We start from the raw sequence: 27,494 nt of genomic DNA, 5'->3' as shown, positions 1-27,494 counted from the left end.
CTGTGGCCACCAGGATCCCTGGCCCTGCTGGTTGTTGCCTGTACCTGGAGGGTGAATGTTCCCTACACAGGAGCTCCAGTGGTGGCACCACCAGGTATTTTCATAGATGAATTACTGCTGTTCTCTGACCTTTATTAACGGGAGAGTGTCTCCACACTGGGGTAGGAGGTGCAGGTGCTGCACAGCCAGAGCTGAGCCATTCACTGAACAGATCCATCTCCTGCACACACTTGAGTTTGGAGCTTGGTTTCCTGACACCTGGTGTGTTTTCTCTCCATTCTGTGGCTCATCTGCCTGGCAATTGTGTGCTTTATTCTTGAGAACAACAACAAAAAAGACAAAATAGCCTGTGTTAGTATTAAGTATTAATTTTCTTCTGGATTTTTCCAGGACTTTCCAAATGGGATATTTTGAAATCTTAATTAAATTTGTAATCTGGAAATTTAAATAAAAGTAATAAATTTTGTGTAGTTTTTTAAGAAGAGAAGGACAGTTGAGCCAGCTTTAGAGCATGGTCAGCTGTCTGAAAGTAAACATGGACAGTTTGTGACATTAATAAAACCTGCTTTTCCATGTCTTTTGAACTCCTTAGAATGAAATCTCTGCTATAAAATTATATTACCAGGCTAAAAAAAATATCTGAGACAAATGTACTCAAGGTCCTCTTCTGTTGTGAGGCAATGTCCAGGAAAGTCAATATTTATTCCTTACAAAAGCTGCAGTGATGTTGCAACCGAGCACAAAGTATAGAGTAGGACCTTTTGGAAACGGGAGGATGATAGCCTGTCCTGAGGGATGTGTGGAGGTTTCTAAGCAAATGAAGCAGTGCCAGGTGGGAATTTTGTGCCATCACAGCAGCATCAAGCAGGTGTTTGCAATAAAAAGCTGTGAATAGTGTCCAGTTTCATCCTTTAGAAGTCATCCTCCAGATGGAGCGGGCTGGGGAAGCTGTAATGCAGCCTGTTGAGTTTGGGCACACGGACCCTGGGCTGGCCTGGGTGTGTTTCAGGCCCTGACTGTGCCCCTGTGTGTGCTCAGCTGAGCTCCTGCCCCGCATCCCCTGGAGCCAGCGCGGGCTTTGGGGCGGCAGCGCTGGGACAGGGGTCAGGCTGTGCCTCCTGCAGCAGGATGTTTGCCCGGTGCCAGGCACTGCTGGGGCTTAGCCAAGCGTTCCTGTGACCTCTCCTGCGGATCTCAGGCTGTGCTTTCTAATTCTGCTGCTAAACATCGAAACTTGGCTGATAAAACAACGTTTAGAATCGTTTGGGTCCTGATCCAGTACTGGGTTCTTACCTCTGGAAAGAGGAAACACGAAATGGGGACGTAACTCTTCAGGTACAAAATAAGGAAGAAATCAGTGGGACAAACACTTTTCAGTTTGCTTTTAGACAGTGGGATATTAAACCCACCAGAATCAGGCTTTATTGGGGCATCTCATTTTGCACATGGCTGTCAACACCCCAATCTTGCAAAATGTCGGGCCACATGCTTAACTTGGATGTCACTGGAACTCCTGCCTAATAAATAAACCTAAAGCTGTGCAGACACACCTGCACAATTGCTTCTTCAAATGTAGTTTAGCAACATAATACAGTAGATTTAGTTATTGAGTCAAGAAGTGGGGCTTTTACAGCATTTTTGGAAGGGTCTTGGTTGTGTCAGGCTCTGGAAGGTGCAGTCAGCCTGTCCAGGAGAACACAAACTGCAGAACTTGGCTTGGAAGAGAGGTATGGATGGCCCAGTCCTGTTTCCAACGCAATATTCTCTTCCTGCAGAGGTAGAACAGGATTGCCCAAGGATCAGTATTGCAGAGTTGACCCTGTAGTCAAGTCAGGTTTTCTTTATTATGACTTATAATTATCTTCATAGTGCTCTGGTCAATATATTTTTGGAAATGGATTCTTAATTTAATACAGAAAACCCTGCATGTAAATGATGGAGGCTCACCAAAGGTACTTTTTCCAGAATGTTTTCCTGGTTTCGTTTCTCCTTGCCCCATTTTCCAGGATCATCTACAGCAACGGACTTTGGTTGTGTGTGTTCCATCTTAGAAGCCAACTTTAGCGATCTCCTCTCTACCTGCAATAAAAGAGCCCCAGTGCTGAATTCCCCTCTCAGCCTTTGCCCCCATGAGTGGTTTTGTGGGGAATCTCTGTATTTCCATTGCTGCCCAGTGGGTGAGCAGGAAGGTGCCAGGGAGCCGCCACCCCTGCCACTGTCACCCTGGCACTGTTCCTCTGGCACTCCAACCCTGCTGCTGCTGCTGCTGCCGTGTGATGCAAAGGGAGAGGAATTTCTCAAGCAGGCAGAGCCACTTAAGCCTTTATAGGTCAAAAAAGCAACACCTCAGACTTCTTGCAGAAATCATCTCCAGGCTTGTGCAGTGCTCCAGCTTGTTCAGGGAGCTCGGAGCATTAACTCTTGCTGGACACGGGAAGCACCTGGGTTACTCACTGGCAGTTTCCAAACTAGAAATTTATGTTTGGAGGTTTAAATCAGGAAGGAATTGTTCCCTGGCAGGGTGGGCAGTGCCAGGCACAGGTGCCCAGAGCAGCTGGGGCTGTCCCTGGATCCCTGGCAGTGCCCAAGGCCAGGCTGGACACTGGGACAGGGGAAGGTGTCCCTGCCATGGCAGGGTGGCACTGGATGGGTTTGAAGATCCCTTCCAACCCAAACCATTCTGGGATTTTGTGATCTCTGCTTGGCCACTGCAGGAGCCTGAACTGTTGTTAAAAGTCCTTTGGGAGTCAAAACCTGGCCCTTTGTTACAGATGGAGGAACCAAAGCTTTTACACAAGTAGGAAGGAACGTGCATGGAACTTACCAACAATGGACAATCCATGAGCAACTCAGGATTTGACATGCCCTCGAAATTCCAGTTCCCATGGCTGTTTGCAGATGAACTCCCTTTCACAGGATTGCTATAGAGATTTTTCAGCTTCTTTTTTTGATACTTCTGCCGCTCTGTTGGCTGACTTTTCAGGAATAAGTCTCAGTTTCCTTCTTGCTCTTGACTCAGTCTCCACTTGGTATTGGAGAGAGCTGATGTTGGTTTGAAGGTAAATAGGAAAATAAGGAATGTCTTGGAAAGAAAAGGAGAGTCACTGGAGAGAGTTGAGAGGAGATTCCTCTAATTTGAGTTACATGTGCAAATCTTATTGTGAAAGAAAAAAAATCTTTATGTTTAAGATCTAGTTCATCACTTACAGTCTGGTTTAGGACAGTTCAAGGATGATCAAGATTCAAGGGTGCATTATAAAAACTGAGCATTAATCTCTCTTAATTTGAGTGTGTATAACCCTCATCTTCTACACAGGGGAAAGGATGATTTCCTTTAGTCTGTGCAGAGTGGCAGGGGCTGGTACAGTCTAATCTAGGGTATTTGAGAAAAAGTGTTAAAAGTTTGGGAAGAGTCTCTATTAATGATATTTAAAAAGAGACGGATAACCTCACATCAGGGAGGGCAAAGTGATCAGCATTCCCAATCCCTTCACGTGCTGACACAGAGAATTCCAGTGCATGTGTGGGACAGTAGCACAGTCTTACTGGGCAGGCAGTGTGTAGAACTAGTGAATCCATTATTTCACTGCAATTTCATTCCATTTCTGTACAAACTCAGCAGTTTCATAATGAGGGGATTGTAGGAGAAAGTCAAGTTTCACTTACCCACAGAGTGCAGTGTTTTAACTTACCACTTCAGGAAAACACCTTGAAGAAAATAAAATCAAACCTGAAAAAACCCACAGAAAAAGCTCCCTAAAGGCTCTGAACCCCCAAACCAAGGATTATCCTCCTTCCTCCTCTCCCCCCTGAAAAATAATTCTTTTAAAAACATTCAGATTGATCTATTTAGGATGGATTGAGTGAGAACTGGAGGAGGAGCCTGAATTGCCTTTTTTTTTAGGTGGCATGTACCATTCAGAAGGAGAAAATCAATCACAGATCCAGTTAGAGGAGGAGGGTTCAGAAGAGCAGTGATAATTGGCCCTTGGAATTGCTGTAATGAACGCTCTGGGATCACCCTGGACAAAGGAGACTGTTCCCAGTGCTGCAGTGCACTTGCAGCTGGAATTGGAATCACCTCTGCTCCCAGAGGTTCCCACTCCCAACCCATTCCACAGTAAATACCTGAGCAGTCTTCTTACTCCCAGCTCCTGCATCCACAAAAGGATGTTGAGTGCATAATGTTGACAGAGATCAAAGAAGTGGGAAAGTCGAACCAAATGATAATGGGGACTTAAATTACATGTGAATAAACTGGTCAGATAGCACAATGTGAGGCAGTTCAAAGGAGCAGTTCTGCCTCTTGGAACAGCTCGTACTCGAGTTCACAGACTTGACTTGGCATTAAGTGATGTGCCAGAGCTGCCTCAGAAGCAGCAGCAATGGAGCCACTTGGCCTGACTGCAGCACAATAAAAATGGACCAAAAAGTGACTCTGACACAAACCATTAACGGGAAATTGCACTGAAACTCTGGGAGGAATGGCTCCTCCAGAGGAAAAAAACCATGTTTTTACATAGCACGTGGATACTGCTCAGGAAAGGCTGAGACATTTGGAAATGTTTAGCCTGGAAAAAAGAAGTTCCAGGGTTACCCAATCGTGGCCTTCCAGTACCTGAAGGAGCCAGCAAGGAAGAGGGAGAGAGACCATTTACAAGGGCCTGGAGAGACAGGACATGCGGGAATGGGTTCAATCCAAAAGACAGGAGGTTTAGATCAGATATTAGGAGAAAGTTCTTCCCTGTGAGGGTTCTGAGGCCCTGGCACAGGACTGGGGCTGTCCCTGGATCCCTGGCAGTGCCCAAGGCCAGGCTGGATGGGTTTGGAGCAGCCTGGGACAGGGGAAGGTGTTCCTGCCATGGCAGGGGTGGAACAAGGTGAGCATCAAGGTCCCTCCCAACCCAAACCATCCTGTGATTGTGTTACATGAAAGGAGAAGCTGTCTTGGGGAGCATGTGAAGCAGTGACTCAAAAAGCTGTAGTCACCCAGCACAGGGACATTGGTGGTGCTGAAGAAACCATTTGGCCCAAGCAGATCTCTTAGAAATTTGACACAGAGTATGAGTTGGCAGTGTCCAGTGTAACCCTCAGTGTGGATTAGTTGAGTATTGGTGCAGGATTTAGGTGTAGCTGGCAGGTGAGCCATTAAAACCCAGATGCAGAGTGTGAACCTCAGTTAGAGCTGGCTGCGGGAAGGTCACTCTCAGAGGCTGCTCTGAACCTCCACCCCTCTCCTGAGCGTACACACAGGCTGAGCTGCAGCTCTCCATGGTGTGTCTTCTCCTTTCCTCGCCCTGAAAACATGTGACAGGAAACTGTTCCCTGCTGAAGGAGTTTAAAGGACTTTAAACCTAAATCTCCCAGCTTCCCAGTGCACCATCTGGTGCTGGTTGTAGTTGCAGTTGAATTATTTATGAGGGTGGGTGCAGATCCATGGTGAGCTGAAGATTTTCAGTCCTGAAAAGGTGACAGGTCTGGTGGCAGAGATCTGTGGTCAGGAGACTGAACCACAGTGCTGGGGTGAGTGACAGTCAGGAGAGGATGTCTGGCCATGCTCAGGCCCTGGAACACATCCAGGGAACAAGTGGACATTTCCCAAAGATAAGCTGGCAGAGGGGTGAGATTACGGGAGGGAGCCTGGCTGCTCTGGTGCTTGCAGGCTGCAGCCAGGCTCAATTTGTGGCTGAATGGTTCTGAACCATTACTGAAATTTTTTTCTGTGCCTCCATGAAATGAAAGCTTTGGTGGGCATTTCCTGTGGATTGAGGAAGGCTGTTCTGAACTGCATGTGAATTCATTATTTTTAATTGAAAACTTTCAGAATTGTCAAAGTAATACAAACGACACCAACTCAGTATGATCAAAGAGGGCTCCGTTCTATCAGGCTGGATTTTGGACAAAAATTGACATGCATTTTTATTTAATATATCTCACTGGCTTCCCATGCAGAAAAACATGCCTGAAAGCCTAAAATGTTCACAACCTTGCATAAAAGCTTTCTGTGGACTTTGTCCAAAAGTCAGAGTAAGAAAACAAGCAACTTTTAACCTAAACTGAGAAAAGTAACAAGTGCAATGGGAAACGTGCAGTGTAGTTTGACCTTCAGGTCTATCATCTTCAGTATCACGACAGTCTGTGTTGCAGGGACTGCCAAGAGTCAAATGAGTGAAATTTTGGATTATAAACAAAGCAGAAATGTAAAATGAATCTCAGTACGAGGGACTATATCACACCTGAGTGATGCACATTCATATTTTATTACCCTTTTGGTATTCCCTCCATTCAAGGTCTCGAGCTTGGCTGCAGCAGGACAGGTGCAAAGTAGACAGAAGTGGTGTGGATGGTCATGGTGGTCTCTTCTGTCTTTGAGTTCTGTGATTTATTACTTAGTTTTAATACCTGTTTATTGTTGCCCTTATTTCCTTGGCTGCGCAGGACAGGAAGCTCTGCACAGCCTTTCATTTGCCCACAACACTCTCGGGCTGCATTAAGGAATTGTAATCACATCTCATGCTTCGGAGCTTTGGGCCTGCTGCCAGCACAGCTCAGCCGGGAGTTGGCCAAGAGTTGTCTTGGGACCTTTTCATCTTGTTTTAAGGAGCATCAAAGATTGGCCTCACCTCAGAGCAAGGCATTCAAACATGTAGGTCAGTGTTCAAAGGTAGGAGGGAGAAGACTGGTTTGGATGTGCTCAGGTAGTGTGGGTTACCCCTGTGCCGCCGGATTTCTGTGGAAGACTCTCTTCCCCCCTGCAGCTACCCCGTTCAAATTATCTGAAATTTTGGGTGTGTATCTTCTTCCTGTGCATGTTGAGATCTGAATCATCTGCCTAAATCAACGGATGTATTCTCACCTTGTCACTTCCCCATCCCTGAAGGGGCTGGTTAAGGGCATTAGTGGCCCTTTGATCTCTCTTTTGTTCTCCAGCTCAGTAATTTGGTCTCCAGTGATCAAATGGGTTAATCTGATGCTTATTACTGTGCTCAGCATCAGGGTAGTGGCAGAGATGCACTGGATTGTCAAACACAGCAGTTCTGACTGGGGAGTTGAGTAAATTCCTCTGGCTTTAAACTCTGTGAAACAAATTAAAAGCTTTTGACTGAGTTTGGTTATGACATGTTACCTCTGAATGTAAGTAAAGCAGTTTGGGGATTAAATTTGCTTTGTTTTGGTAAAAGGTATGTGAATTCTAATTCAAAATTACATGGAAGGTTGGATTTTAACTTCTACTTTCCATGGGGTGTTGGTGTAGGGGGGACAGGTCCATTGCAGAAGCTCGGCCAGGATGACCCTGGGATTGAGTTGATCCAGATGTAAAAAATGAACAGCACTCCAGGCCAGTTAGAGATGTGAAACAGTTCTGCTTACAAAGGCCAACAAGCTGAAAAACAGCAGGGCAGGCACAGTGAAGATACTGTCTAGAGAGGATATGGGGTGATGACCACGTAGCAGAGCAGAGGAGACAAGTCTGAGGGAGTGACTGGAGAACCTTGGTTCTTTCATTAGTTGAGTTTTTGCAGGATCCTGCACCAAAATGTTGCTTTCCCATTGTTTAAATATAGGGAGTGTCCCTAAGGATATGAAAGGCAGCTGAGAGAGTGAATGGTGATGATTCCTGTAGCTTCCTGTGGGTCTGTTTGAATCAGAAGTTAAATCTGAGCAAGTTGGTCACTTTACACATCTTTACCATGCAGTGTAGAGATACAGCTCCAGGAACCCAGCCTTGACTACTCAGAGTAGTGAGAGAGTTTGTGTTACTGCTCCAGTCCTGAGTCCTGTTCCTTGCAAAATGATCTGAATAACATTTTATTTACCTTTATAACTTTATTTATTTATTCAGATAGTTCTATTCCAAAATAAGTGGACCCTCCCCAAGATCCCGAGGGAATTCTTCCACTTGTGATGCTGTTCCTTTGCTCCCTGCGTGTGCTGTTGGATGGCACTCCTGCAGCCGTGCTGTGGGTGCACATTGTCCCTGGTGTCAGTGCTGGAGACTTCTCTCCAAACATTTCCCCAGGGCCACCAAAATCCTCCCCATTACCTTGTTTCACCTGGTCTCCTTCACATAACATGCTTCAAACCACATAGTCCCACTGTGCTCTTTTTTTTTTTTCTCATCTGCTCTCCCAAATGTCTTTTTTTAATCTTTTATAATTTTCATCTGGCTTGGAATGGTTACTCTTGTTGCTTTCCTGTATGTGCTGTTCTTGTTCAGTAGCAGTTCACAGAAGGGTTTAGGCTGTTGCCTGTCAGCGTTTGCTCCCAACACTTTGCTCTCCTCAGAAAGATAACCTGGTCTTTCCATTGCCTCCTTCAGAGCACCTCTGACCTCTCTCTTGTCACTCCAGGGAACCAGAAGCTGCTGTTTGTAAACTTTGCACAACTTCTCGAGAGAAGCACGTCAGATTTGAGTGATGGACAAACCCCATGTGCTCGTACAGCACGCAGCCCGTGTGTTAAAAAAGATCATCAAATAACTTTTGTTGGCTTTTGGTTGAGAAACCACCATTTCATCATTTCTGCCAGTTGTACCTGGTTGTGGCTTGAGTTGGTGGCAGCTCTTTTCTTCATGTTCCTTCTCTGGCTGCCTCTTCCATGGTCACTTTCTCCACAGAACAAACTGGGGGTGCCTTGGCCTTTTCCACACCCTCATTCAAAATCCTGCTTCACCCTGGGACAGCGACAATCGTGTGCTTCATTCCTGCTGAGATGTTAAGAGGCCAAAATTCATCCCCAGTTGTGTTTTAATTTAGGAAAGGGTGACATGAAAACAAATGAGGTCATTCAAAAGAATCTGAGAGGGCAGCTAAGAGTTACATCCTGTGCATCAAAGTGTTTGAGGACACGACAGCAAGAACTAAGATAAAATGTACCTCTCAAGAAATACCTGAAAAATGAAAAAAGCATATCAAAACACCTAAATATAGGAGTAAAAAAGTATATCAAAGCATCCTGGAAAAGCAAAAATTAGAAATTAGAAAAAATTCTATTACAAATTAGAAAAACTGGAAATTAATTATTAAAAATTAGAAATTAGCTTAGAAAATTAGAAAAAATTAAATTAAAAAGAAATTAGAAAATAATAAATTAGAAAAAAAGATTTTTTTAAAAAAATTAGAATTAGAAAATTCTATTATTAGAATTAATATTAGAAATTATTAGAAATTAGAATTAAGAATTAATTTAGAATTAGAAGAAAGAGGAACACCTAAAAATACATGAAAAAAGTGAAAAGACAAGAGAAATAACTTGAAAATAGTAATGCTGGATTCTCTTCAGTCATCAGCAGAAAGCTCACCTGACAATTGTTAGGATTTATAAAAAAATCTAAAAGTCTGAAAGCTGTGCTTAGGACAGCTAAACTCCCAGCAGAAAAATGAATGCAATTCTCCTTGTGCCTTCATGTGTCTCAGGCTGAAATGTCTGGAGATGAGATGGTGATGAAGATCGGTACAATCACCATTATCAGTCGCTGGCATCAGGTGGTATTCACCCAGGGACTGGGGAGGATGAAATCACTCAGCTATTAACTTGTCTATGACCTCTGCTTGAAAATCCCTAGAAGGTGGCTGATGAGATTCCCGTGTTTTTCTGAGCTCCAATTCATCCACAAAAGCCCAGAGCAGTGCGTTGTAAAATGATAAGCTGATAGAAATTACAACACAGAGTGTTAAAAGTGGATGTGAAGGAGTCAACAGTGGCATCAGTTGGGCAGGTCTGGCTGAATTTCCCAAATGCAAAGACCTCCAGGATAACTCATATGTGCATTAAGAAGGAGGTTCCTGGAATTCCATAAATAATGGAAATAGGAGAAGCAGGTGGAGGCTTTCCCTTTGGAAGGAGCTGTGTGTGCTGTAGCTGTGCTCTCCCAAATGTTGATGAGAATTAACTAAGCACTAACAGGAGCGCTTAGTATGTTCTAGAGCTTTCCAATACATGATCTAGTTAGAAGTAATGAAGACAGGGTTTATCTGTGAATCATTGCATGACCTTGTGAGACCAAATACTTGAGGAGGACAGGGAGAATCAGTCATTTCTCCACATTCAGGTGATGGGCTCTCATTTGCCCATTGCCACAACTGCGTACTGTGATTTTAGCAGACTGGTGCTTGTCAATGTCAGCTTGGTATGCAGTGGTTGTAATGAAGACAAAGGGAATATTAGCAATGAAAATGAGAGAATAAGCCAGAGGATCCCTCTGAGCTTCTGTGGAAATCCCAGGCACACCTGGATGTACCAGCTCTAAAAAAGCAGTAGCTGTATTGGAAGATGCTTGGAGAAAAACACAAGGATAAAAGGAAGCATAAGATGTGTTTTATCCAAAGAACAACAAACTGGACTAACTCTCTTCTGGCAGCTGAAGGGTGATACGGAGAAGATCCACAGAGTCATGAATAGGGATTGACTGTTAGTTTCTATCCATATGAAAATAATGGGGCATCACGTGAGGCTGCAAAGAGTCAGGTTCAAAGGGGAGTGCTCTCCACTCACTGCACAATTAACATGTACAATCCCTTGCTGCAGGAACTGCTGTGGATGCTGAAAGTTTATGGAGGTTCAAAAACCACTGGAACTAATGAATGGGAGAAGGCTCCATCAATGGCTGTGAAATAACTGGTCCCAGCTTTGCCTCGGGGAGTCTATAAAGTGTTAGAGGCTTGGAGAATACCTGGGACAGAAGCCCTACAAGCTTGTCCTGTTATTTCTCCTTCAGAAATCTGCTGTTGGCAACTGTCAAGGCAAAGATGCTGGGCTGGATGAACCTTTGGTTCCCCTTCCCAGATAAGGTTTCTTACGTGTTTTCCTCAGGTTGTACCTAAGTTTTGCTGGAGCCAGAAAATAGCCCTTCTTTTCCCCCAGTGACCCCCAGACATGGACAGAGAGCTTGGTTTCCTCAGACACTGATGTCAAACAGAACATCTCCTGTCTGCCCAGGACCAAACCCCGCAGGAGACCTCTGTCTGTCTGTGTGATCAGCTTGCAGGTAAAGAGGTGCAGTGGCACTGATAATTGCATAACATCCTGTATCAGGAGATGCTGTGATACTGCCCAAGCCTTGTGCCTCCAGCCATCAGTAAATTCCATCAAAGGTCAAGTGGTTCAATGGCATCCCCAGAGGATGGCTCCATTGCTGGTGTCTGCATGGCTGTGGAGCTCCAGGAAGCTCTCCACCACTGCTGGTGCTTCCAGCAATGCTCAGATCAGGTGGACTGTGGCTTGCAGACTGCTCTGAAGTGCTTCAGATGCCCTGCCCACTTACTGTGAGAGAGAATTACCGTGTGGAGTTACCCCTCGTGTATGTGGATTGTCACTTAGAGGAGAAGGAGATAAAGGGATGGCAATTGGTCTATTTGGAGATGCACAAATCCACATGAACTACTCTCTCTGCTTCCACTGGAGTCTTGTTCTTGGGGTGAATTTTTGGCCCACAGTGGGGAGTCTGTCCCTGCTTCCTGCTCTAAGCACATAAACATTGGAAGTGTGCATCCCAAAGAACAGCTTAATGCTGGGAACATCTTCCTTCTTCCAGCAGGACTGGGAACCTTGTGCCATGATTGCTGAAATCAGGGGGAAAAAGGTGGAATGAAACTAGTGCTTTGGGTGCCATAGTGCAAACAAGATGAATGCAGGGAGTGAGGCTAATGTTTCCATGAAGACAAACTTCCTTGTGTCTGTTCAATTCTGTTGACTATGTTGAGAACTTTGAGAGATTTTTAATACTTTCTAAACTCCGGCTAAATATCTGTGTGAACATGGGCTTAAGGAGGTAGGCTGAAAAACTGTGGGTGTTTTGAGAGTATTCCTTTGCTTCCCTGAAAAATCCTCTGGAGCCCAGGTGAAAGCTGCTGAATCTTAAGACCTTTGAAGATTTTTTTCTTGCATGTGTGTATGTTAGCACATATTTCAAGGGTGTTTTATTGAATTGTGTCTTGTCTGTGTCCTAGTGGAGGGGTCACATTGCCCGGAGAGGTCAGTGATGGCTTGGCTGCCTTGTGGCCACGCAAACCAGTCCATGGTTTGGGTGTTTGTTACGGATTTCCATTAATTCAGTCTGGCAATTCCTGTGATCTTCGATCTCCTCATCTGAATTGTACCCAGAGGTTCACATCTGACCTTTTGACCATGATATCAGTCTGGCAGGCTATGTTAATTTGTTATTTCATCATGATATTGTCCTTTCATTGACCTTTGGTTGTTTTCAGCCGGTGCTTTCACTGTACAGGTCCCTTACCCTCTGTGTTTTCTGAGCTCTTTGTTCTTGGATTCTGTTCGTTTCTGAGACTGTGCCTGGTCACACTAAAATGTGCATTTCTCATGTGGAGGAGACATCAGAGCTGGTGGCAAGCCTTGTTTCTGACACTATGATGGTGCAGGACTTGGTGTTTGTTATCTGCAGTGAGATTTCCACGAAGAACTAATTTGAATTCCTCTGTTTGATTGACTTTTCCAGTTTGTAGCTGAATTATTCATTAAGCAAATCTCTACCAAACTCCCTTTTCTCTCTCCAGCTGGGAAATGAAACATCTTGGGGTAGAAAATGAACTGAAAATCCTGTTTGTCAAATGTTTCTGTAGAACTTTTTCTGTTACGCAAAGCCCAGTTCAGTGATCACCCAGTGAGTGCTGCTGGAGGGGGAGAACTCTGAGTTTCAAAGTAATTTCCTTTTCATCTTTAAATTTTGATATTCAGTTGTGTTTTGCCAGAGTTCAGAGTAACTTCAGGAACTGAACTGTCTTTCAGATACATTTACAGGGGAAATGTATCTGCCATTTCCACTCAGACTGTACCTGTAAGCTGATATCTTTGGGGTTCTCTGAGCTTCACTAGTTTGTTTTGCTTTGTTTCCAACCATGTTTTAACGAGATAAGCATCTCTCCGTATTTTCCCTTCACTTCACTAATTGCCTTCTCTAGTGACCCATTTCCTGTGCTCTTCTGTTCAGGTATGAGACCTGTGTGCACAGCCCATGTACCCCAGTGCATAGAGCCCTCACTTAATCACATTATCATCTCAGGTAATTCATTAAGAGCTCCTCAGAGAAGCAAATGGAACACAACAAAAAAAGCACTTATTTCTCTCAGTTTCCTCCCCAAAGACACAACCCTTGTAAACAGAGCTGCTGACCAGATGCCTGGAAATTTGACATCATCAGCCACTGAGGTGGGAATTGAACTTCTTTCAGGTTTTCCAAGTTCTTTCACTAAAATAATTTAACCCCTGAAAATTCAATCCAACTGTTATCAACTGAGTGTTTGCCACTGTTTGGATGTGCTGCAGAGCAATAAAGAAAAAGACATGGGTTTGAGTATATGTAGGGTTCAAACCATAAAGTGATTTGTAACAAAAACACACTAATTGAGGTTCTACATCAAAGAAATAAAGAAACTCTGTCTCTTGAAGCCAGATGTGATGTGTTCTCTCAAAAGGAGCTGACCAAGTATTCAGGTCTATTCTGCATCTTCAGAGCTCATGTTCATGATCTTGCTTGATAAAAATCCTGGATAATTGTGATGCAATCTCCTCAGGAAGCAGGGGGATGGCTGCCTTGCAGGAAGATGGAAATGCAATGTACTTTTACCTGCAATTGGCTGGAAGTTCAGGCTCAAATGAGAAATCAAGGTTGTAAATTCAGATAACTGAACAAAAGTCAAGCTGATAATGCTTTTTCTCCTTATTGCCTGGCAATACTGTTTTGGTGTTAGTGGGATGGTGTTGGGTGGGTGTTTGGGTGTGGAGCCAGGCAGACACAGATTGCTGTGTTCATCTTCCTGCCCCCGAGGTGTCCAGGGGCTGCAGAGGGAGGTGAGCGAGGCTGAGCTGCCCCAGTCCAAGGGCAGCAGGAGAGCGACCGCTGCTCTGTCAGGGAGCCTCCCCCAAAGGTACCCACCATAAACCCAGCCTTGCTGAACTGCCTGATCAGTTTAGTTACTTGACATCAAAGCCTGCAGCCAGGTTTAAAGGGGGTATGAAAGCCCAGGCCAGGAGTTTAATTCTGTATCAGCTCTGCTGCCTTTTTTCCCCCGGCAATAATAACCCCCTTTGTCCTCACTGGTACTGAATCTCCCCTCTCCCAGCACCAAGCAGTTACACACAGGGCTGGTCCCAGCTCCTTGCTCTACAGGGCTTGCTCTCCTTTTTCCCTTCTGCTTTCCCCTCTGGTACTTGCTGTGCCCTAACTCATCCTTCACTTGCTGAGACCCTTTCCCAAACCGAACTCATTACAGCTGCAGCAAATGCTGTTTTTACTTGCTGGGTTCATTTTCTGATGTTTGCATGAGCTGAATGAGTTCATGGAGGAGTCAAGGACGGGATGAGCAGTGGGGAATGTGTGGCCGGGAGCATGGGAGGAGGTGGGCGCTGTTGGTGTCGTGTTGCTTAATAAACCAACCCCTGGGTAGCCTGGGATCCTTCATGCAAGTCTTCCCAATCAGTCTGAGGTTGGATAATTTGGTATCATTTGGTAAGATACTGTTTCATCTGCAGATTCTGTCACCTCATTCATTTACCCTTTCCCAAGTAATTTATGACCATGCTGAAATGCTCTGCATGGGAACTTCCTGACTTCCTCCGTGGTGCCCCACCATGCAAACAATTAATGTAGCTTTTTTTGCAAGTATTTTTTGAGGGCATCTTTCATTCCCTGAGTTATTTGTTGGCCACAGAGACTCACTAATAGACATCCTGCTTCTAATGTGTTGAAAAAAGCTTTATTGTTTTTACGGGATCCCCTGGCATGTTTTTTTCTTTTGACCAGTCTCCTTAGCTTGCCAGAATTACAGTCTTTGCTGTTCTCATCCTTTGGATTCAAGTTCCATTTTTCAAAAGTTTCCTTTTCTTTTTGGTCTTCTCCTTTCCTTTATTATTCACTGTTGGGTTTTGGGCTCAATGGTATAAATTTACACCAAGCCTCCAGCAGAAAATCTCTCAATATTTTCTGTATAACCCAAAAACATTTTGCCTTTTAATTTGTTTTCTAAAATGTTTTTCCAACTACTTTTCTTATTCTTAGGCTTTAAATTGTTTGAGAATGTGTTATTTATTTATTTATCTTTCCTACAAATAGGGGAATTTGAATATATAATTGCCACCATTAGAGAAATAATCTGTCTTCAACCAGGCCCCCTGTGCACTATCCAATATTGCATCTACTTTGGAGGTCGCTCCAAACTTTTCCATGAAGAAGTTGATAAAGATACCAAAATCTGTCTTTCAATCAGACTTCAATACAACATTTGCCCTGCCTGTGTGGCCATGACTGAAGTCACCCATTAATTCTGGGCTGCCCAGGGAGGTTTGGAGTGCCGGTCCCTGGAGGTGCCCAAGGAAAGCCTGAACGCGTCACTCTGCTCTGGGCTGGGGACAAGGTGGGGATTGGGCACAGCTTGGACTCCATGGTCTTGAAGATCTTCTCCAACCCCAGTGATTCTGGGATTCTGTGGTTAATACTGTGCTTTTCTACTTTTGCAGCCTCCCTCACTTGCCTTTGACTTTCTTGGTCTCTGGCATCACCACGGAGAGGTCATCAGTTGGTTACTTTGGTATTTTTTTTCTATACTGGCATGGAATTTAAACCTGTAGATCTTTGAAACTGTTTCATGCAATTGAATATATTTTAGTGCAACCCACTGTATTATTCCTGCATCTCTGTTACCAGAAAAACATCTGAATTAACTTCTTTACCTTGAATTTCCCAGGTGCTTATGAAATTAATTTTGTAATTTGAAAGCAGGCAATTTGGTTTACCCATCTTAACTTCAGGCTTGGGTTTTGTGTTTGCAGTACAGGTCAGTATTTATATATTTATAATATATATAAAAACATATATAATTTTTTATATTTATATATTTATGTTTTGTGTTTGCAGTACAGGTCAATATTTATATAGTTATTATATATTTATATATGTTTACACATACACGATACACATTTATTCATCAAACCAGAAAGGTTTGGTTTGGGAGGGACCTTAAAGATCATCCAGTTCCAAGCCCTGCCATGGGGAGGGACATCTTCCACTACCCAGGTTGCTCCAAGCCATGTCCAGCCTGGCCTGGAACTGTGAGGTATCAGTGCAATATTCAGTTTTTTAGGTGCAGGGATTAAGAGACAAATTTTATCCCCAAATAGCAGCTATGAATATATAAAACATGACTTGCAAAATGGCTTTAGGGCCCTGAGGAATCGGTGTGGTGTGGGGGTACTGCTGGAGTGGGGGCTCCAGGAGCTCTGGTGCCTTGGGAAGGGCTCCCTGGAGTGCCTGGCCCAGAGCTGCTGGAACCAGGCACAGATGGAGGCAGCAGTGGAACATCTGCAGTGCTTGATCTCTGCAAATGTTCATCAAAGTCTGAGCAGGCAACAAGTTTCCTCTTGTTGTGTCCCGGCTGGATCTCGCTCGCAGACAGCACGCCACGATCCTCATCTTCCCTCGCATCCTTCACTCCAGCAGCAGCTTTCCCGAGCCTCAGGCACCACAAGCTCTGACTCATTTACTTAATATTCCTCTAATGAAACTGCCCAGAGCTCTGGACCTATTCTCCTCCAAAACAATCCTTCTCCTCCCTATTCTTCCACACCCTTCACTTTCTTCTCAGCTCCTGTTTCAGTCCTAATCAGACTTTAGCTGAGCTCCCTGAGCAGACTTTCCCTTCCATTCCTTGCCAGACCCCTGCCAGCCCAGGGAGGGTGTGAGTGGCAGTGGAGGGGCCTGGTGACCTTTAGAGCAAAGCCAGGAGGGTGAGAATGAAGCAAGAGTTTCTTCAGCCATGGTGCAGTGGGGAGAGAGGGATGGACATCCCGGTGTCCTCCCCACCCTGGGTTTGGAGAGGACTCTGGGTGGCTGGAAGCTGCACTGATTCCAGGGCGTCTTTCACTGTGGCAGGGGAGCTGGGACAAGCAGAGGTGTTTCTTCCAGAAAGGATGGGAATAGCAGAAAAGGCTGAGAATGAGAAATCTCCCCCAGAGCTCTCTGTTCTGACTGGGTGGGCTGGAGGGCACTGGGATGAGCAGAGCCCCACACCAGGGGCTGCCACCAGAGTCAGCCAGACAGCAACTGTGGAAATTCTTGTCCAGCCTTGTTGGGGCTCGTAATTCAAAGGTGACAAGGTGGTAGCATTCCTGGAGTCTTGATCTCTTGATTTCAGGACCTGAAAATCCCAGGTAGCAGCCCCAGACTGCTCAAGGGAACCTGGCCAATATGCTTTTTCTCTTTCTGTGGAATTTGCATCTTCCAAGATCTACCTGAGACACCCCCAGGCATCTCCCAGAGTCTTTTCATCTGTGATTTAGGCACTGGATATCCTGGGTAGCAGTCCCAGACTCTTCCAAGGAAGTAATCTAAAATGATTTTTCTCTTTTCATGGAAACCTCATCTTCCAGGGTGCATCAGGTGTCTCCAGGAGTCTTTGCACATCTGCTCTTGGGAGCTGAGATCCCAGGTAGCAGCCCCATACTCCAAGGAGGTACCCAAGGGGCTCTTTCTCTATATAAAGTATATAGTGTATTTCTATAAAGTATATAGAGTACTTCTCTATATAAAGTATATATGAAAGCACTGCATGAGGCTGTGGAAGCCTCTCTGGAGGGAGCAGAGGGAGAAAGGAAACATAGGGGCAACCAGCACAGCCATGGGTTTTCCTGGGTGTGGGACACAAATGGTGCTGGGATGGATCTGTGTCAGTTGTGCTGCTCAGGATGGCACAGCTGAGTCCAGAGGTGCTGGTGGGCCTGTGGCATTACATGTGTTACCTGTACTAGGATGCAGACTGGCAGGGGAACTTCAAACCATTCTGCACTGTTGGTGTTTTGGTGGTTTGGAGTTTTTTCAGCATTTGTTACTTTCAGTAAATGAATGAAATGTTATTTTCAGTAAATTTCAGTAAAATCCAGAGCAGGAATGGCTGCCCAAGGAATGATGTTTCTGCCTAGGGCTGGAAAACGTGAAACCTGTGGATATGGCTTGTCAACAATTCCTTGCTCCTAAGGAGCATGTCCTGTCCATCCTCAGGATGTCTTTTTAAAAGTGTTGCTATGGCATCTGCAGAATGGCTGCACCCAGGGCAGAGGATTTGGTGGGGTATTGGTAAATATCAAATATTAGGTGGGTGGATGTTCCTGCCCAAATCTGGGGTCATTGCATGGAGGATTTCTTCCTCCTGAGCAGCTCTGAAAGATGCACAGGGTGGTTCTGAACAGGAGGAGAGAAGGATTTGTGTTTGGGTGGATGGTGGGGCTGCTGAAGGGCACATGGGGCAGGTGGGTAGGGAGGTGATGGGGAAGAGCTTTGGCTCTGGAGGAGGGCGTTAATGGGGTGAGGACAACAAGGTCTGTCGAGGGGTGCAGATGGGAGGAGCAGAGCCATTTCCTGCGCTCGAGCTGGAGGCTGGTCCTGAGCAAGGCAAGGTAGGCGCTGGTGAGTGTTGGAGCTGCACACACGGAGCTCTCCTGCTCCCACAGCCTGTACAGACAGGCCCGTGCTCCTCAAAGGAGGGATCGGATTCTTGCCCTCCGGGGCTTTCCAGCCAGCTCACAGTTCAGAGGAGCCCTTTCTTTCTCCTGCTGTTCACGCCCTGCAAAGAATTTTCTATCAACAAAAGAAATTGTTTTATAATCAACTTGATGTTCATCCCCAGTTCTGGGCTTTGAAGGGGGTTTTGAAGGACCAGGGAAATGGAGCTTGGAGGTTGTGGAAGCAGAGGACAGCACACAGTGGCACAGCCCAGCTGGGATGAGATGGACAAGTTTTGGGGACACTCCAGAGCCAGAGAAACTCTTGGGTGCATTTCTGAGTGTGGGACAAAATGCAAAGCAAAGGAATAATCCCTGGAAGGAAAGCGCTGGGGGATCCCCTGTGTGTGCCATGGTAGGCTGGATTGAAAGTCTTTTGGCTGCTTCATGGCATGAAGGTCCTTGAAATGTTGTTTGTAGCTCAGGCTGTACCTCAGCCAGTATGACCATGTCAAACTCAAAAGGATTTTCTTGGAACACTGTTATCATTCCAGGGAAAAACCAGTCCTGTTAAACCCTACTTGATGGCAGCACTGTCGTGAACCTTCTCAGGTCAGGCTGGGCAGAAGAACTGTTTAGAATTATCTGACCATGCCTCAGGCTTTTGGAAAGCAGCTGTGGAGATGGCTCTCGGTGTTTGCTGCCAGTGCTGATGATCCAGGGAGCAGATGGCACACGGATTCATCCACCCCATTGCTCACTAAGCCGATGAGTTTGGCTGAGGATGAGGGAATTTGATACAGCTGTACAGAAGCAGCATCTCTGCAGGTTTCCAAGGCATGAGAAACAGCCATCCCTGGACAGATGTCTGGGAGCAGCAGCAGTGTTTGGGAATTCCCTGGCTCCCCGCAGCAGAAGTGATTGATGGGAGCTGGAGATGCTGGGTTGGTACATGAGGAGTGGTGTTCGGGCTGTCAGGCTGCCCACGCTGCGAGGGGAGCTGTGATGAGCAGCGCTCTCAGAGTGGATGTGAGGGATTGATCCCGGAGCTGGGAGAGAGCTCAGGACAAGAAGAGCACGAAGGTGGGGCTGTGCTGTTCTCCCTCTCGATTAGATTCAGCGAGGAAGGGCACTTCCAGCCTATTTCTTGGTATTAGAGGAGGATTTGAATGCTCCTGCAGGAAAAGTGCCACCCCCACTACCCCAGAGCAGTTTGTCCAAGTTGACCTCAATGGTTTCCTGCCAAAAATACCTGTGAACAATAATGAGTTGTTAATGATTTATCCCTGTGTTCTCAAGTGCTGCACTGATCCTGAATACCACAGAAACCATTGGGGCAGGCTCTTAAGGTTTTGGCTACAATGGCTTTTTGTCCTTCTCCCACCACAGGGATGCCAGTTGCATGAGGGAACTAAAGGCTCAGTGTACTGGGCAGTGTACATGCACGTTGTTCAGTGTGACTTCAGGGAATATTGGTGGGAAAAGCAACTGCATTGGATCAGGGGAGGTATCAGCTGAGCTGGAACAAAGGATTGCAGAGTTTGCGGAGTGGTGAACAGACACCAGCAGGTTCCCCGTGGTGCCAGCGAGGCAAGGCTGTACAGAGTGTGCTCTCGGCACATCTCCCTTGTGTGGACCTGGCATGCCTCTGGACATGGGATCCAGCACAGCAAGCTCTCTCCTTCCCTTGGAGATCCCTGCCATTTTCCCAGGCCATCAGGGCAAGGGTGTGGAGGTTTTATGGCACAGGGGGGTGAGGTACCACACCAGGAAGTTCTTCCCTGTGCTTCCAGCATGTGCAGTAAGCCCAACTCAGCCATCCTGTCTTGGGAATGGAAGCTCAAGATGAAAAGTAGAAGACAGAGAGAGAGAATCTGTGATTGCAACAACCACCTCCACCCTGCAGAACCAGGAGAAAAGGCATCATCCCAGAGCACAGGGCGCAGGATTGTGTCCAGATGGGTCTGGAATATCTCCACCCCCTCCCTGGGCAGCCTGTTCAGGGCTTGGCCAGTGCCCAGGGAAGAAGTTCTGCCTCATATTCAGGTGGAACTTCCTGGGCATCAGTTCCTGCCCAAGTCACAGGGTTATGTCAATTTTGGGTCTGACTGTTTGGGCCTGTGCTGAAATTCTTGTTTCTGCTTAGCATCTGAAGATTCCAGTCAAAGAAATTTCCAAGCAATTTGACTTTTGCTGTTTAAACTGGTGCTGCCCAGGTGTTGTGTGGCCTCAAGAAGAGCAGTGAGTGTAGGCTGGAAGTGAGGCAGGAGTGCGAGGCAGGCACCCCATCTTTGGTTCCTCCTGCATCAGCAGATGAGCTCAGCATCCCCAGGAGCCCGGAGCTGCATTCTCGGCATTCCTGCAGCTCCTTAGATGTCAGTGATGTCATCGATAGCAGCCAGGGAATTGCAGATCCTAGAGGGCCTGAACTCATGTCTTAGCAAGTAAGCGTAGGAGGAACCAATTTCTGTTGTGTACTGCACTGTACCAGCAAGTTTCATTGAATCAAATCACAGCAAATGTATTTGCATCTACATTTCTGTCTTCTGGGAATACAAGTGTCCAACGAGAGAGACTCGTGTCCTCCACCAGCCACTTGCTCATCCATACCACAGAAAACTACAGCTGGGCAGTAGAACAGCAGGAAGTCGGTGCAGAGTGAGATTGAAAAGCAAATAATTTATTCCTTTAGCTGTTCACTCTTTGTCCTTGTGCCCAGGACCTGCTGACATAAAACATATTTCAGGACAGAGCTGGCATGGAGTGAAGGTATCAACCCTTCTCTGGAAGGCACCCCTTGGAAACTCCTTCTCATGTCAGCCTGTGAAAGAGATGCATTTGCATTTTTTTGTGCAGGACAATACAGCTTGTTTTAGGAACACAGGAGAAAAAATTTCATTAAAATTTCATAGTTTTATCACCTGGCATTTTGTACCAAGAGCTTTAGGATGATGGCAAACCAGTACTGTGCAGGCTCTTGGTAGGCACAGGATGCATCAGTTCTTGCTGCTGGTTTAGCTGGGAGTTTGGAACTCTGGGATGGACTGAAGCAGCACTTTTTTAACAATGGTTTGGTGGTACTGTCAGGACCTTGAAGCCATGATGGCACAGTCTGTACATGAACAGCATTAAACAGCTTTTCACAGCCTGAAGTTCAGTGGTGAGGGAGACTGATGGGCCATGAGACACGTTTCTATCTGAAATGGAAATATAGATTTTTTTTTTTTTTCTAGTTCTATTTAGGAAGTTGCCTCTGACAGGAGCTTCCAGGGCAGAGCATGGTGCAGAGATTAACTTCTGCTCTTGCTGAGCCTCCCCAGGTGGCTGTGGGTGCAGGACCCTCCTCTGCAGCTGCGGAATTTCCTGCTCAGAAGCAGAGTTTGCTCTGCAGCCTCAGTGCTGCTTGAATGTGGCTCTGTTACTCAGCTGTAATTAGAGCAGCTTGCCAGTTCTTTATTTCATCCCTTCATTTCAACGGGATTTCCAGACCTGGTGCAATTTGCCCCAGAGAGCTGGGACTTGTTTTCGAACCCAAATCTAGCCAGACCTTAAACCTACACTTGTATTTCTCCAGCTACAAATAACAATGGAAGTGATTTTATCTAATCTCCCACCACCTGGTTTGTTCTTGTCCTCACTCTTAGGCATGAGGGTATTGAAAATGCTTTTGGGAGGAGGAGATTTGAGCTGTGTAACCACCAGCATTAACACAACCACACAGGCTGTGTGTAAAGAACCAGCTGTGGCTGGCAGTGACCCCATGAGGGGAGAGAGGCCTGGGCAGGCAGAGCTCGTGGCTCGTGTGGTGTCTGTCCTCTGTGAAGGCTTGGAGAGGCAGAGCTCGTGGCTCGTGTGGTGTTTGTCCTCTGTGAAGGCCTGGAAGGCAGCTCAGCAATGGCCGCTGCGCAGGGAAGGGCCCACGCGCGGCCCTGGGGCTTCAGGGAGCCCTTGTGCCTCCTGTGTCTCTACGTGACTTGGCACCCGGATCCCAGGACACCTCTCCAGGCCAGAGCTGTGACTTTCTAGCTTGGGTTTCACGACGGAGCACCCAAGGCCCCTCCTCTACGCCGGCATTTCGGCGCTGTGCTTTGGAAGGACTCCAGGCCAGCAGTGAAGGGCTCTTTGATAATATCTGACGGGCGGGTAAGAATTTTGGGCAGCAGCCAAGGTACACATTGCCTGTAATCGTTAACTCGGTCTGTAAACAGTTCAAACGGCACTGAAGAGGCCGTCAGTTATTACATTGGAGAGAAGCCTTTCATGTGCCCGCGCAGGAGCCGGAGCCGCGCAGCGCCAGGCCCTGAGGAGCAGCTCTGGCTGCGGCGCGGCCTGGCCCTACAGCGGCCGCTGTGCTGAGCCTGACCTTCAAACCCTCGGCGCTGCAGCAACAACTAAATCCTTACTTTCTTTTGTTCTGCACCTGGCTCAGCGGTGGAGCCCGGCGAGATGGAGGGGGAAGGGATCAGGCAATGCTCCCCCGGCACAGCTGGGAGGGTTCAGCAGGGCTGGCTCCTCCGCCCCAAACCCATCTCCTGCCTGCGGCTTTTACCTGGTGAGAACAGCTCTGTGTACAATCCTAGCAAACGTTCCACTCAGGAACAGGGAAAGCTTCCCTGGACCATTCCTGGTTTCTCCAGAAATGGCCAGAGTGCTGGTTCAGGGCCACATCAGGGTCCAGACATTGCCAGGCAAAAATGCTGCTGAGCTTCATCTTCAGGAGAGTTTTAGAGAATTTCCCAGTCCATATCAACCTCTGGAGAGCCCTTTGGTCTCTTTCCAGGAGCAGTTCAGCCCTCCTGGAGATGTGTGATGCTCCAGATGAAGTTGTTGCTTAATTTGCTCCAAAAGGAATTTCCTTGTCAGTCTTTGATCTTCTAGATCTGCTTTCTCCTTTCTAGAAAATCAAGAATGCTCTTTCTGACATCAGTTGTCAAGGTTTTGACTTTCAAACCCATTGTAAAGAGCTGGTGGTTGAGGAGGAGTACCCAGTGGCTGCAGTAAAGCAATCTGGGCTCAGATGAGTCTCTGTGTCCATCACTGCAGAGCTGCTTTCAGGGTCAGAGCTGTCTCAGGTGTTTCATGGACTGGTTGTAGGAGTCTTCGTGTGTTTGTGCCACCCCTGAGCTGGTCCCAAGGGACCTCCCTGCTTGAAGGGGTGAGAGAGCTGCCAGCACAGCTTGGGCTTTGCCAGTGCTTTGAGGGCTGCAGAGGAACAAGATTTGGTGTGAGTTTTGTGGGACAGCTTTAACCTTTCAGCCACTGCCAGGACAGTACAGAGGGTTGTGTCAAAGGAGTCTCCAAGGATGGAGATGGCTTCAGAGTGGGGACAGGCTGGGCCCTCTGAGGTGTCCGAGATGAACAGGTCAGCGTGTATTGGATGCTCTCCATGGGATTTGGGATCCTGCAGAGTGCTTGAGGCAGAGGAGCATGAGCTGTTCTCCCGTGACTTGGGCCAGCTTGCCTTTACTTTCATTTAGTGCTGTGAGTCAGGGCTGACCAGACTCCCTTTGATACTGCAACGTGGATGTGTGGAGCAGACAGAGACAGTTTAACCAGACATTGTTATGGAACTTTGCCAGAGGTTTCCTTGCCAGTCCATACAATCCTCGTGGTGGCTGGGCCAACAGAAGTGACACTTTCTTCCCTCATGTGGGACTTCTCTGTCTGCAGGAGAGCAAACTTCAGCAGAGCTGTCAGTGAGGGGTGTTTGAGAGTTTTCTCCAGCCCCATGGGAATCATTTAGGTTGGAAAAGCCCTCCAGGACCATCAAGTCTAGCCTGTGCCTGATCCTCACCTCATCACCAGCTCAGAGGACTGAGTGCCATGTCCAGGCCTTCCTTGAGCACCTCCAGGGGTGGGGACTCCACCACCTTCCTGGGCAGCCCCTTCCAAGGCTTGACCAACCTTTCCAGGAAGAAATTCCTCCTGATGTCCAACCTGACCTTCCCCTGACACAGTTTGAGGCCATTTCCACTTGTCCTGACCTGTGTTCCCCGGGAGCAGAGCCTGACCCACACCTGGCTCTGAAGTCCTTCCAGGGAGTTGCAAAGAGCGACAGAAGAGATCCAGACTTCACCTAAACGGTCTAATCCTGCACGTGTGATAATCAAATAAACATTGCTCTTGGGTTCAGCACTGCTCTTTGTTGCTCACCAGCTTGGTAATGAAAAGGAGAGGGAAACACAGTCATTTCTTGATTAGGGACAACAACTCTTGATTGTTGTGTCAAACCCTCAGGCCCTGCTGACCCTTGACTCAGGCCAAAGGTAGTGAAGCTCATGAGCACGAGTAGGGGCACAAGCACAGGAGCATTGCACTGGCACCTTGCAGGTCCTTTGTCTCCTCTCCCACCTCTGGCCACTCCTTCAGGGGACTAGGATGTCTGAGCCGTTCACACGTTGAGGTAGGACCTGAGTCTCTCTAAGAATAATGAATCTGTTATCAGTGAATGTGTTTGTCTGTGACTCACATGTGGGTAAGGTGTGTTTGCTGTTATAACAGCTCTTGAAACTTTATGCAGGTAAATTTAAAAAGCCCCATATCCTGATGGCTGAGCTTCATGCCCAGGAGTCATGGAAGTGGCAATTTTTCCTTGGGCCTCTTGAAACACTCTGCTGTTCTTTTCCAACCAGCCATTTCCATCTTCTCCATGGCTAAAATCTACTTCATCTCCCTGTCCCATCCCTCCTCATCCTCATCAGGCAGCAAACTGTGCTAAATGACCTCTCAGGGTCACCTCTTTACCTCCTGTTTCTGCATGAGACTCCCAAGTGGGAATTGGGCACCTTTCCATGCCTGATTCCCCAGGAGCTTTCCCCGTGTTTCTGCTGCTCAGTGCAACCTGTGAGTGATGCTGGGAGGGACAGGTTGGTGTGAAGGTAGTGGGACTGGTGGCAATAAAGTGGAAAGGGTGGCAAGGAGGAGTTTTAAAATTGAAATTCAGTATTTTAGGAGTGGCATTGTGGACAGAAAAAGTAGAAAACAAAGAAAAACCATAAAGTAAGGATACAAGAGTAAGTAAGGATAAGAAGTAAGGATACAAAAAACCTAAAAAGGTAACAGTGAGAAGATGGGATGTGGGATAGCTTTGTGTCCTCTCTGAAGCTGTAACAGGAGGGATGTGGTGACAGAGACAGATGGAGTGATAATGCCAAGGGTCACAGGTTGACAGTGTCTTACCAGGGCCAGGGTGTGGACAGAACTGCAGGGCTGAATCACCCAAGAGTGGGTCCAAACCCTGCCAGCTGATCCCAGCCCACCGTTGGGATCCCGAGAGCACAGAGCCAGGCAGGGATTGTTCTGGGAAAGGATCTGGCAGAGCAGCAGTGTGACTTCCATCAGGGAACCCCAGCTGGAACAGCATTGTGAGGTCCAGCATAATAGCCCCTGAGGTCCTTCTGCTAACTGGGACCCTGGGAGTGGGTTTGCAGGGTGGGCTTGAGCCCCTTTGCAGTGCTGAGCACCAGGATCTGAGTTTCCCCTTGCTTTTGTCCCACAGTCCCACCCACTATCCCTGTGCAACACCAGCGAGGATGAACACACGGAATCAGGATTCATCACCATCGTCAAGCTGGAACAGCCAGATCGGGATCCCAACCCCTGCCTGTCCCTGGCCAACAAGGTGAGCACAAAAAATGCCTGAAATGGCATCAGCCTGGGAAGTGAAACCTGTGGTGCAGCAAAAAGGGCAGGAGGAGACAGCAGAGTAGGAAAGAGCTGTTGGGAAGTGGAGAAAAGGACAAGGACAGAGCAGGGTCTTGGGCAGAAGGGGTCCTTTGGGAGAGATGCTGTGCCAGCCAGCCCAAACACCTATGCCTTGACCTTTTGGACTGCCTGACTTTGTAGAAGGTGTGATGTTTCTCCAGCCTGGCAGCTCTAGGATGCTCAGACCTTACCCAACATCCCACACTCTGCTGCCCAGCAGCCTTGTCCCCCTCCTGTTTTACAGCCTCATGTTGCTCCCTGGCCTGTGAGGGGATTTGTGTTTCTCTGTGTTCTCTGGCCTGTGGGAAAACGTGGACACAGAACACATCATCTGTGGCTCTGTTTCCAAAAATAACACTTAATACTTCACTGGATGAGGCACGAGAAGAGTCAGTGCTGAGCAGTGGAGATAAATGCAGACCAGGTGAACTAGTGGTGGGTCATGACTTGTTAACATTTTGGGCCCTGGGAGATCTCAGAGGGCTTTGGATCAGGCACATCAGTGAAACAGCAGTTCCTGTGCCAAAAGCTGAGGTCACTGGTCGGATTCTCTGGTAATAAGGAAGTAAGGTAGGAACAAGGGTCATTTTAAGCCTTAAAATCTTTGTGACTGATTAAGTTGCATGGATAAGGATGACATTGGCTTTTTCTTTTGATTGTATCTCTGCCAAATGTTGGGCTATTTTCATGCTTGTACAAGTGTTGTACACTTCTTCCTGCTGGTGGTGATGTGGTGAGGATGGGGACAGGGTCCTTTTCTGTGTTCCCTGCAGCTCAGCTTAAGAAGGCAGGCAAAATTTGGACCCAGTTTTTGCTCCTGTACAGCAGGATTTTTTCACAGAGGCTGTGGCATCAAAAGCAAGGAAAGGGATGTGATGCCATGGTGGATTTGTCATCCCAGGGCTGGTTCCCCCTGGCTGCATGTGCAGCCAAGCAGCAGTGCCTGACCCTTCCTGGGTTGCCCAGCCCAAGTTTGGGACTCTAGAGCCCGTGCCAGCTGGCATGAGCCAGCTATCAGTTTCCTCACACATGGAAAATGGTCTGGGCCCAGCTGGGCAGCTTGTGTCAGAGGAGAGGAAAAAGGCTGGGCAGGTGCTTCCAGCTCTCCCATGTCCATCCAGACGTGACTGTCCCATGACAGCAGTGCCAGGATGCCCTGCTGGGAAAGCCACTGAACTGCTAATCCTGGAGCAGACCTGCAGCCCTGGCTCCAGCTGAGCTTCCCCCTGCTGAACAGGGGGAGCCAGGGAGAGCAGCGTGAGTGGGAGTCAGGCCCTCTGATCTCCCTGCCAGGTGACAGGAGACCTGTGGGAGTTTCTGTTGTCTGTGGAGGTCAGCATGGC

At 47.1% G+C, this 27,494-nt stretch overlaps 1 protein-coding gene across 1 annotated transcript in view; it reads left to right on the top strand.

Moving 5' to 3' along the window:
- RNF43 (ring finger protein 43) overlaps positions 1–27,494 on the top strand; it is a 43,180-nt gene that overhangs the window by 737 nt on the left and 14,949 nt on the right. The window contains exon 2 of the mRNA XM_086859426.1: positions 25,946–26,068. Coding sequence (XP_086715552.1) covers positions 25,946–26,068 — 123 coding nt within the window. The remainder of the gene's footprint in view (positions 1–25,945; positions 26,069–27,494) is intronic.

This window comes from Cyanistes caeruleus, chromosome 21, assembly GCF_971803275.1.
Source record: "Cyanistes caeruleus chromosome 21, bCyaCae1.hap1.1, whole genome shotgun sequence".
Lineage (NCBI taxonomy): Eukaryota > Metazoa > Chordata > Aves > Passeriformes > Paridae > Cyanistes > Cyanistes caeruleus.
The sequence above is the reverse complement of the archived record's forward strand: the minus strand, read 5'-3'. Positions and strand labels throughout refer to the sequence as shown.